The 12,706-nt window shown below is 43.0% G+C and overlaps 1 protein-coding gene across 1 annotated transcript in view; it reads left to right on the top strand.

Annotated features, from left to right (window-relative positions):
* Positions 1 to 12,706, top strand: part of Gxylt2 (glucoside xylosyltransferase 2) — a 96,168-nt gene that overhangs the window by 66,598 nt on the left and 16,864 nt on the right. Inside the window, exons 4-5 of the mRNA XM_085685995.2 lie at positions 6,213 to 6,464; positions 9,060 to 9,183. Coding sequence (XP_085542121.2) covers positions 6,213 to 6,464; positions 9,060 to 9,183 — 376 coding nt within the window. The remainder of the gene's footprint in view (positions 1 to 6,212; positions 6,465 to 9,059; positions 9,184 to 12,706) is intronic.

Here is a 12,706-nt window from a genome sequence, read left to right as displayed (position 1 = left end):
TTTGCCACTCAGATTATGTTCAACTGACTTTGCAACCTGTTTATTTTCTGTTGCTATAACAGAATGGCACAGACTGGGGAACTTAACAAGAACAGAAGTTTGGGACTGGAAATGTGGGTCAGTGGTAGATGAGCTCTTGCCTACTATTGTACATGAGACAATTCTCAGCATCACAAAAACTAAGCCAAACAAAACAGAGGTTTATTTTGGCTTATAAATCTGGAGGTTCAGAAATGCAAGCCCCTCTGTGTGCTCTGGTTACCATTAATGAATAAAAACTGTCTTGGCCTGTTGATAGGGCAGAACTTAGGTAGGTGGGGAGGACTGGACTGAATGCTGGGAGGAAGAAGGGTGGATTCAGGGGATGGAGATAGACATGCTGAAACTTTGCTTGTAGGTCATGACCTCATGATGATATACAGATTAATAGAAATGGGTTAAATTGAGATGTAAGAGTTAGCCAATAAGAAGCTAGAGCTAATGGACCAAGCAGTGATTTAATTAATACAGTTTCTGTGTGATTATTTAGTTCTGGGTGACTGGGATGAACAAACGGTTCCTTGCAACACAAGAGTCTAGCACTAATGTCTGCTCAGCTTCTGGTGAAGGCAAGGGCTACATCACAATCTGGCAAATCCGGAAACATCAAGAGAGCATGAAGTGGGAAAGGGCAAAGGATGGACTTGCTTTGTCATTCATCATCTTCTCTCAGGAAAGGCTCAGATCTCTGCTGGTGACCGAATCATCTTAAGGTCCTATTGCCTTGAAACACTATCATCTGAGGGAGGAGATTTCAACATGGGTTATTAAGCAAGAAACCAAATCCTAACAGGATACTTTTATCTCCATTCTTAAATTTATTCTTTTTCCTCATTGTTCCTTAGTTCTAACCCTTAAAATATGTCTTCATATGTGTGTGTGTGTGTGTGTGTGTGTGTGTGTGTGTGTGTATACGTGTGTGTATAAATATATGTGTCTGTGTATATGTATGTATGTATATGTTTGCATATATGTGTATGTATATGTGTAAGAGGAGCGGTGGGCTGCGTTCCTGTCTGGCTCCCGGCTAACTTTATCCGAAATAATTACACGGAAACTGTATTCTTTTAAACACTGCTTGGCCCATTAGTTTCAGCCTCTTATTGGCTAACTCTCACATCTTAATTAACCCATTTCTAATAATCTGTGTAGCACCACGAGGTGGTGGCTTACTGGGAGGATTCTAACCTGCGTCTGTCTCAGAGAGGAGAGTCATGGCGTCTGCCTCACTGCCTTCTTCCTCCCAGCATTCTGTTCTGTCTACTTCACCTGTCTAAGCTGCTGTCCTATCAAAAGCCAAGGCAGTTTCTTTATTAACCAATGAAAGTAACACATAGACAGTTAACCCTCCTCCATCATTTCCCCTTTTTCTGTTTAAACAAAAAAGAAAGGCTTTCACTTTAACATAGGAAAATTGCATATAACAAAACAATTATCAAGCAAGAATTACAATTATAATATTTATATCTACTTTATCTTTTATCATAACTAAGGAAAACTATAACCATTCTTCAACTCCATCAAAGACTTCAGAAGGATATAATATTACCTAATTAAACAAGAAATAAACAACTTCCAAACTCTAGAAATGACAGAGACATCTCGCTGCCTGGACAGTCACCCAAAGTTCTTTTGTACCGTTGGGGCATCCATCTTCAGCCTTCAGGCCCATAGTTTCCAGCAGACATTTCCATGAAGCAGGAAATTTCAAAGGCAGTTCAGTCACTATCTGCTGTGTCCTGCAGAATGTCTTGCAGACTCTTTCATGAATCAGGAACCCCAAAAGACCATCTCACCTTTAGACAAGTTCAGTAGTCCTCTCTCTGCGGGTTCTTTGTATCCAGTCTATGTGTCAGTCCATGCAAGAGCAGTTTCTTGCCCAAATGGCTATCAAACTCCATAAGGAGCCTCTTCAATGCCCATCTTCCTCTTGAAGTAGCTTGGTGCTGTCAGGAGCAGACGTGTTTCATTGTCATGAAAAGCCCTAAGTTATTAAAACATTAAATGCCATATTCTGAAGTCTTTGAAAGATATGAAGAATGCCTATCTAACTGAAATATGTCTTTATATATCTAGAAAATCTAACTAACATGACTACAAGATTGACTATTATCGATAATTATCCATTAACAACCTATATTTCCTAATTATACTTTACATTTTTAAATGAACTACACAATCACAATACCTTAATCAAGATCAGAAATACATATAACAAAATTGACCTTAAATTCCATACCAATGCAAATTATTCATATCTATATCATATCCCCTTTTAAATGTAAAAGAACATTTATAAACAATATTTGGGAATATGGGCGCAGTTATTTCTCTCCAAACTTCTTCCTGCTGAATAGGGGCGCTGTTAATCAGGTCTTTCATGATAACCTGTATGCTAGGTTCATCTCAGTTGGCAGTTGAATGAAGTAATTTCTTGAGGGTGTTCACAGCAACCTTTCAGGAGGACGTGGTCTATCATACCATATTGGGATAGAAACAATCCACAGGGTCTCATCCTCTGTGAAAACAAAAGAAGACCCTCTCCAAAGCATCATATCCTTAGACCCAAATTTGAAAGTCATTATACCTTTATGATATCCATTCTGGTTTAGCTTGGCAGCCCATATAATGAAATGTCTCTCTGTACTTAGCTCCTTCATAGTCAAAAATTTTAAAGAAAACACAATAATACACAGAATCCAGACTCTCTGTGAATTTTTCCATTTTTACGTGGCTTATTTTTATTTATTTCTTTTAATCTATAACTATCTGTACTCTGTCTCTTTAAAGACTTTACCCTTTTTTTTTAAGGCATTAACTCTATATTCCTTTTCTTCTCTCTCCCAAGCCTATGTACACTCATCCAACACTGTGACCCTTTTAGAGGTCTTTTATGTCTGAATCTGTCCTATTGTGAATCTGTAATTTCTTTTCTATCTCGGAGCATTTTTGTTTTGCAGTTTTAAATCACTAAGCACTTAAGAATCTAAGCTGTGACATTCCTAGGTCAAAAACAGGTGCTGCCTGCTTGCCCCATCCAGCCCAACAAGGCAGAGCCGCTCTTGTCTCTGAGCCTTGCAGATCGCACTGCTAGCATGGCAGAGGTGCTCGTACCTCTGAGACGTAGCACGCAATGACCCCCTTTTGGGCACACAGTCGAGTTGCCAGAAAACAAATCGTAGCACTTTACTCCAAACGTTCCATTCAAAAGCTCCGTCTCCCGCAGGAGCCAGACAGAGATAGTAATAGCAGCACAGCCCAGAAACTGGTATTTCAAAACTGTCACTTTCTAGTAGACCTGATCCCACTGCTTACTCAGGCAGGAAGAACCGAGCCACGAACATGGATGTATATATGTGTGTGTATGTTTATATGTGTGTGTGTGTGTGTGTGTGTGTGTTTTGAGACAGGGTTTCTCTGTGTAGGTTTGTGTAGCCTGTCCTGGAACTAGCTCTTGTAGACCAGGCTGGCCTCAAACTCAACAGAGATTCACCTGCTTCTGCCTCCCAAATGCTGGGATTAAAGGCATGCACCACCACCGGCAGGCCAAACCATATTTTTGAATCAAATAAACAGTTGCTGTTAGAAAGGAAAAGCGGGGCTTGTCATGTGATAAAGTTGATAGGGGCACTTGCTGCTAAGCCTGTTGACCTGGTTCAGCCTCAGAATCCGCATGGTTGAAGGAGAGACTTGATGTCAAGCTGTTCTTTGACCGCTCTCTCTCCTTCTCCTCAACTAAGTAAATAAACAAAATGTAATTTTTTAAAAGATTTTTTTTTAAAAAAAGAGAGAAATGTTATCAATTATTAAAATTTCCATGAAAACCAAAGTGCACAAGTGAAATGTAGTTTTGTCTATAACAGTAAACAAATACATGGCATAGTAGGATGTCATATTACCCGATCTTCATCCTGGCTGGGCACAGTTGTGCACTTGGGAGGTGGAGGCCAGAGGACCTCAAGTTGGAGGCCATCGTGGCCTGTGTAGTAAGATCTGTGTCAGAAACAAAAGCCACCATCGATAGAGAAGAACTCTGTGCGTGTGAATTCCCACCCAGCACATGCGCTCTCCCTCTTGACAGACAGTCCTTCACAGTGTGATACCCCTCTGCTTTAACTTTTCCTTTCCTGGCCCTCCCTCCAATCTGGCTTTTTTTTTCTTTTTTTCTTTTGATGAGGGCTGATTACTGCACTTTATATTACAGAAGTTTAATATATCTATGATTAAAGACCAAGAAAAACAATGAAATCATTCTAGTCGTGAGCTTCAGTTTGCTAGTAGATTTCTAGAGACCCATAGCTAATTATAAGGTTATTAGAATGTGCCTTATCAGGTTTTGCTCTTTAACCCCCTTTATTCTAATTCTAAGGTTTTGAATTAGTTGGTTTTTTTTTCCCAACACTGTTCAGTGTCATGTTCCCTTAGACGCTTCTGGCAAACAACTTTATCTTATTCTCGCCTTATTTGTCTCACTCCAATGCATGAACTTAGAATACTTTTTTTGTACTTCAGCTTTATCTCCTGTGAGGGAGATAAAACATAATTCCCCCCTTAATCCTCTTAAGTCTATAGTTGAGTCAGAGTTCTGACACAGGAGAGTCATAAGAGAAGGAAGTTTATCAGCACGTGACATATACACCACATGGAAGAACACACAGGTGACCAGGGCAGGAGCCTGACTTGTTTAATTACCTAACTGGAAACCATAAATTTCATTACAGTCTTTGCCTTAGTCTCTGTTCTGTTGCTGTGAAGAGGCACTATGACCAAGGCAACTCTTCTAAAAGAAAGCATATAAGTGGAGATTTGCTTATAGTTTCAGAGGGTTAGTCCTTTATCATCATGTACCTGTCCCCCCCGCCTCTCTCTCTCACACACACACACACATACTAGCCAAATAAATAATGTGATGGTTTGAGTAAGAATATGTGTTCCCACAGTTTTGATTGGGAAAAGTCTGAGACATGGATGCCAGCAGGGTGGGGTTTGGGAAAAGGTTCTCTCCCTGCCATGCACCACAGCCACCTTCTCACTGTGTCTAATGGGGCAGCGAGAGGAGGGCCCTTTCTGAGGCCTGCTGTCAAAAGGGCATTTGTGCTGTTACGATGGCATCCTTATGACCCCAGTAAACCTAGTGGTCCTCCAAGTGGTTGGGCTTTACTGTGTGAAATTGGACATAGACTCACACACACGTTTAGTTCATAGCATGTGCAGTTACAGTGAGGACACAGGAAGAGTTAAATCGTCCCTTGATTAAATGATTCCTAAGTTTCAGGAACAATGACAAAATGAGGCAAGTGGCATTACTGCTAACTCAAGTTTTAAAGTCTCACACTCCAGGGCTTAGCCCTGGAAGCTGAGGGAAGGGTGCAGGGGACATTCTTTTACCTGGGGAGGCTAAGTGGAAAGATGTGTAGCAAGCCTGGTGGGAAATAGAAGCCTATGGTTTTGAAAAACTCAAAGCAAGACTATTCTTTGGCATCTAACAATGATAGGAAATTCCACTTGCAGTGTCCTCTCCATGAAGTAGGGATCGCAACCGCTCTTGTTCATGTACAAGTTGTCATTGTTGCTCCCAGGATGCAGCAGCAGGGCCAACTGGCTATAACAGAGCCCGAAGTTTGCACCGTCTGGCCCTTTCCAGGGGAAGCTTGTCAAGCCCGGATCTGCTAACAAAGCCATAAACTGAAAATACCATCTTAGAAAGCTATAGAGCTGTCTCCTAGGATAGAGCCCTCACCCCTGAGCTAGGGGAAGGCCTGGAGATCGTTGTATCAAATTGTCAATTCCTGGCTGTCCCAACTAATAGGGAAAGACAAGTGGGTTTCTTGTAGGAAGAAAGAAGGAGCAAACAGAAAAAGAGCTACAGTGTTCAGTTGATGTTTCCAATTTGATTTATTTCAAAGTCTAGTCAATATACAACTAGACCGGGTCAGGAAGTTGGGCCAGTCTAGTGCCAGGTTTATCTGCTGTTGAGTCTTCACTTGACTGACACTTACCCTCGGGTGAAAGTAGAAGGGAGGGATGGGGTCTAATAGTGGTACCTCTTGTGGAATCCGGCAATGGTCAGTAAGTATCAGTAGCATTTTTTTTTTCCCTGTTGGGTCATTTCCATTGTACCTGACCTGTTTTTGTTTTGTCCCCTTTGCTTCCCTGCCCCCTTTAACACACAGGTGATCTTAAAGGATGTGGACTCGCTTCTCTACGTGGATACAGATGTCCTCTTTTTGAGACCCGTGGATGATATCTGGAAGCTTCTGAGACAGTTCAACTCCACCCAGCTTGCCGCCATGGCCCCAGAGCATGAAATTCCCAAGATTGGCTGGTACAGCCGCTTTGCCCGCCATCCTTTCTACGGCTCTACGGGGGTTAATTCAGGGGTCATGCTCATGAACTTAACTCGCATCCGAAGTACCCAATTCAAGGTAAGGAAGAGCTGGAAAATCCCATCTAAAGACATGGAGTTAGAAGTCAGGGAGTGGTGGCACAAACTTTTAATCCCAGCACTTGGGAGCAGGGGCAGGTGGATCTCTGTGAGTTCAAGGACAACCTGATCTACAGAGTGAGTTCCAGGACAGTCAAGGCTACACAGAGAAACCCTTGAGAAATGAACCCAATAAACAAACAGAAGACCCAGAATGTCCAGTAGGGACATGCTGGGTGTGTGTCTGTGCTGATCTGGCTTGTGGGTGGGAGGAAAATATTGGAAATGTAGAATTTTGCTCAGGAAAATCCCAGGCAACTGTGCACTGTGAAGCTTCATAGACTCCGTTCAGAAGTACTATATGATGTTTCCGAATTACAGAGAGTCTAAACTCAGCTTACCCAAGGCTTCAAAGCTTGATGTCTTGAAATGGCTCTAGAGGTGTATGTCTGTGAGTACACAGATCTCTGTACATGGCTCACTGGGTCTCTTTTCTGCTAGAAAAATATAAAAAGGACCAAAATGGACATCTTTAGATGACAGTCCCCAACCTTTCTTCTTACGTTAAGAAGAATCAGAGGCTGAAAGATAACTCATATGGTAAAGTTGCTTGCTTCTTGCTTTTAAAGCACTGTGGACCTGTGTTCAATCCACAGAACCCATGTAATCAATGAAGCCAAATGTGGCTTATCATCCCAGTGCTGGAAAGGCAGAGGCAGGCACGTTTCTGGGGCTCACTGGCCGGTAAATAGATTCTAAGCACCCGAGAGAGATTCCATCTCATAAAACAAGTAGATGGTCTCTGAGAAACGACATTTGAGGTTCTTTGACATCCACAAGCACATGTACATATGCTCACACTTACCTACATACAAGTTTGTACCAGGACACACATGAACAAGCACATACGTGTATACACATACACCAAAAAAGGGAGAAGAATAGATTCATCACAGCTGGTGTGTAGTCTATACAAGGCTTCAATCCACATGCCTTCAAGGCATGCCAAAACAGTAGAAAATAAAAAAGAATAGGCTAGGGGCTCAGTAGTTAAGAGGACCGGGGTTCAATGCCAGCACTCGCATGGCAACTCACAATTATGTGAAATTCCAAGATCCTCTTCTGGCTCCGTGGGCACCAGGCATACATGTGGTGCACAGCCATACATGCACACAAAACACCCATACACATAAATGCATATTTTTAAAAAGAACAGGCTAATCTGTATATTTTTTATCAATAACACAATTTCAAAAAATATCAAGTGAAGAAAAAATAGTCTCAGACTGTAGTGTGTTTACTTTATGCCTTAGAAATTTCCAGAAGAATGCCTAAGAGACCTTTAATTGTTCATTGTAGATGTTTCTGTGGAAGGTGGAGACAGAATCTGGAGAAAGCAACAGATGAAATATTTCCACTTTTTAGTTTTTTACTTTAGTGTATTGGTTGAATACTTAGTTTGTGAGTATGTTACTTTTAGTTTAAAAGTAAATAATTATTTGGGAACAAGGACAGGAGCCAGGTATGGTGTCTCGCAGCTTTAATCACAGTATTTGGGAGGTGCACTCAGGGGCCCCAAGTTGAAGGCCAGCCAGGGATATAGTGCAAGACCTTGCCCCAAAATTAATTAATTAAATGAAGGGAAAAGACAAGGAAAGAAAGCATTTTTTTCCCTTGAAATGCCTTGACTCTGTGATCTGTGTTTTGTTTCTTCACAGATATGAAATGCTTCTAAGATAATTTTTTAAAAAGGAACAAAGCTAAGAAAGATGTATTTCAGCATGACTTTTTGATTTGTGTCATAGACAGGAGCTACAGAGAGGCCTCAGAGGGTCAAACGAGTGTAATGCAAACCTGATGACTAGAGCTGAGCTCCCTTAAACCCATGCAAAGCCGACACAGAAGCACAGTTGCCTGCAGTCCAGCACACTAAAGGTCCAGACAGGAGCAATGCTGCAAGTTATGAGTCAGCTAGCCTGGCCTAAGCAGCAAAGAGACCCTGCTCAAACAAGGTGGAAAAGGCAGGACCAGAGACCAGAAGGCTGTCATCTCATCCCCATACGTGTGCTGTGACCCAGGTGTGCCTAGAGCTACACACACAAATGGGTATTCTCATACACCTCCGGAAAGAAAAGGCTGTTGAAATAGCTGAGCAGGTAAAGAGGATTCCACCTGGCAATGCAAGCCTGGTGGCTTGAGTTTCATCTCCAGAACCTATATAAAGGTAGAAAGGGAGAACCAACTACACAAAGTTGTCCCCTGACCTCTACATGTACCCCACGACACATGCTTGCACACACATAATAAACACACACACACACATATATTCAAATAATATATACTTTTTTTAAAAAAGAAAGAAAACCAAAGGGCCCTCTCTACTTCCTGGTCCACTCTGCATCCATAGGCACCCACCCCCACAAACATCTACCCACAGCCCTCGCTTTGCTTGCTTTGCTTTTGTGCCCAGGGTAGCAGGACCACACCTGTGTGTCCTGTGTGTTGCATCTCGGAGGAAAGGGAAGCAGTCCCCATTTTCACTGGACAAGGCACACTCGCTTTCCTGCAGCTGCTCTCATGGTTTCCTCTCTTCCAGAACAGCCTGATTCCAACAGGCCTGGCTTGGGAGGACATGCTGCTCCCGCTGTACCAGAAGTATAAGAATGCCATCACGTGGGGAGACCAGGATTTATTAAATATTATTTTTTATTTCAACCCAGGTAAGCGCTCTTTGGAGAATGCCACTATGTAGGAGTCCGCCCACCTCGTTTCATAGGGAGCATTCTAGACAGAGGCTGCTATTGATGGACCTCCATGGTGCACAGAGAGGCTTGTGTTCCTTGGACCCACCCTTACATCTGCCTCCCGGGTATCTGCGGAGGCAGGTCCTCAGCCAGTAACACAAAAGGCCAAATGTTGAAGCCTCCAACGCTGCACTCTGGCTTTAGAACCTTTTCAGTCCCACCACACCATCCTTCCAAGAAGTGCAGCACAAAGTGACACAAGACACAGAACCAGGTGACCAGTTGACAGTATTTCCATATGAGCACCAGACCCTTGCCATGGAGTAACTACTAGTTGAAGGGAGGTGGCTCTTGAGTTTTAAAATTCAGTCACATGTCCAGAGTGCAGAGGGCCTAGGATAAGATCTCAGATCCCCCAGGGTTTGGTTTTGTTATCTAGAGTGAAAGAAAATGTTGTATGTTGTTAGCTTGGTAACTTGTCAGAGGGTACCGAGTGGGGCAGGGTGTCCTGGTTGGCTTTTTGTCAGCTTGACACAAGCAAGAATTCTTTGGGAAAAGGAACTTCAGTTGAGGAAATGGTTCCCTCAGATTGGCCTCTAGGCAACTCTATGTGTAGGCAACTCTATGGAGCATCTTCTTGATTAATGACTGATGTAGGAAGCGTAAGATAAAACGAACCCTTTCCTCCCCAAGTTGATTTTTTTTCTTTTGTGAGATAGGATTTCTCTGTGTACTGTTGACTGTCCTAGAACTTGCTCTGTAGACCAGGCTGACCTTGCACTCACAGAGATTCTCGTGCTGGGACTAAAGTCTTGTTCCACCACCACCCCTCCCGCCAAGTTGCTTTTGATCATGGTCTTTATCATAGAGTATAGAATCATAACTAGTACAGAGAGAGATGAAATTTCCTGGTCTGTGTTTTCATATTAATACCTAATGCTAATAAAATTTCCTTCTTCCCTCCCCTCCCCTTTGCTAAAAGGTTATTTAATGTCATTAAAATAAAAACAATGGTTTCCTTTGAGAAAAATCTTTAGGGAAAATAAAGTAGTCTTTGTCTTATCAACCCTTCCCTTCCTGAAGTAGAGAGCCGTGTTGGTAGTGATGTGGCCTGTGGTACTTGTCACCCTTAAAGCATTTGTTGTGAACCACAAAAAAGAAGAGCATCTGCTATGAAACCTAATGCTGTAGGTCCCTGGATCAAAAAGAATCAAATCCTAGGAAAGAAAAAAACAAAAAACCAAGTCAGCATGGGTTTCTGGGGAGAGACTTCCAGTACTAGCTGGATGAGCAGAACCTGTCTTGGCTCTTTACATGCAACTTCTAATTCATTTAATTCATTTCTCTCCCCCAGTAGATGGTCTGCTCCTTATTTTTCTTCTTAAGCGGAGAATGTCTTTTCTGTAGGAGTCTGGGGCCCTGCAGGTAGTATCAGCACATATGTTGCTTGTTAAATAATCAGATGGTGTCTCACAGAAGCAAGGAGTGGGAATGCTGGCAGGCTCAGCCCAGTAACTGCAGCAGGAGAAGACCTGGTGGGGAATGGAGGTGACATACACCCACTCTCTCGCACTGATGCTGTGGGGCCCAGTGGGGAATGCAGGTGACATGTACCTCCTCCCACTGATGCTGTGGGACTCAAGGGAGAATGCAGGTGACATGAATCCCCTCCCACTTATGTTGTTTATTCCTCTTTGAAGGTTGTCACTCTGCTCCCCAGGCGTCAAAGCAAAGTACTCATATCTGTTATGGGTCCAGCCACCCACAAAGGCTAACTTCATGCCAATTCCACCCTCCCAGGGGAAAAGTCACATGGTTCTGCAGGGATCAATCAGCAAGGCCAGCAGCATGGACTGTGGGAATGATGGCTGGTGTGTGCCTTGCCTTTCATTGGGTCTAAATCCAGCTGGGTTTGGTGACCTGGGTGCCTCCTTCTGAGGTCCACTGAGCCAAAGATACTATGACATAATTATATTCTACATCCTGGTTCTGAACAGAGCCTAGTAAGCAACCAAGAGCTCAGGTTTCAGGTCAGTGTTAGGTCATTTGCTGGCCTTTGTGTGACTGTTTGGTCCCATTTTACACTTTACCCCGGCGCTGTTTTAAACATTAGCTCTCTCTAATGAGCCTCTGAGAACAGCCATTGCTTATACATTTTTCTCTCATTTATTTTGCATATGAACTCTCTACAACCTAAAGTAAACTATATGTTTTAAAAGATTTGTCACCTTTAGCATTGTAAAGAGGAGAGTAACGCTACTGGCAGCAACCTAGGAGATAAATATGTTTATTGTTGTGGCTTACTGGGTTGCTATGGATGAAGTCACACACATAAGACCTGCAGCATGGGACTGCGGTGTTAGGGTGAAGAGAGTCTCCTGTAGCCAGTAACCTGCTTACTGAGATGTATTTAGAAGTCATTAGCTAAAAACTGTTGTTAAACTTCCTGCCATAATTAGATCGTAAAATGTGTGTGGGTGTGGAATTCCTTGGCTCGGTTGCAGACGGACTCAGGTGGAGGTGACTGAAGCCCATGGGGACTGTGCAGGCAGCTGCTCCCACAGGACATTTCTTGGTATGTGAAAAAAAGCAGCTTCTTCTAGGATGAAAGGCTGAACTCACATTTGTGCGTGTGCACGCCCACATGCGTGTGTTCATGTAGTATGGATACATGTGTATGGGTGCATGCATGTGGAAGCCAGAGGTTGACTTTGGGTGTCTTCCAAAGTTACACTTGATCTAATATTTTGGGACAGACTCTTTCACTGGACCTCAATGCTTGCCATTTTGGTGAGATTGGCTGATCATCAGACTTGAAGGATCCTCTTCTATCTCCATTTTCTGAGCCCTAGAATCACAGGTGGATGCTGCTGCACCTGGCCTTTATATGGGTGCTGGGAATCAAACTCAGGTTTTCGTGCTTGCAAGACAAGAAGACAAGCACTTTACCAACTGAGCCATCTCTTCATCCTCTGAGCTTATGTCTTAACAGGTGAGTTTGAGTCCCAGGCATCGGAACTCCACTTAGACCAGCTGTAAAGGGCAGAGATGGCCATGTGGATCAGGTGATGCCAGGCTTTTGGGGGGATGTTCTTTGGGATGCTGCTAAGGACTCCAATGATTTCTTCAGTCTTCAGGGTTCTTTTGGGCTTGGGCATCTTTTCTTCTTGTGAGATTCTGGTGTCTCTGACAGAAGTCTTGGTTTCCTTGATTGTCAGTCAATACAATCATAAGAGACCACAGCAAATAAGGATGCTTTTCTTTTCTTTTTGTTTTGTTTTTTTGTTTGTTTTTTGAGACAGGGTTTCTCTGTAGCTTTGGAGCCTGTCCTGGAACTAGCTCTTGTAGACCAGGCTGGCCTCAAACTCAAAGAGATCAGCCTGCCTCTGCCTCCTGGGGGCTGGGATTAAAGGCGTGCGCCACCACTACCCAGCTAGAGGATAGTTTTTTAACAGTTCCTAATTCAAGTGGGAGAGAAATAACCCAACTGTGAAGACCA

Source organism: Myodes glareolus, chromosome 3, assembly GCF_982192425.1.
Source record: "Myodes glareolus chromosome 3, mMyoGla1.1, whole genome shotgun sequence".
In the NCBI taxonomy this organism is placed as follows: domain Eukaryota; kingdom Metazoa; phylum Chordata; class Mammalia; order Rodentia; family Cricetidae; genus Myodes; species Myodes glareolus.
The sequence above is the reverse complement of the archived record's forward strand: the minus strand, read 5'-3'. Positions and strand labels throughout refer to the sequence as shown.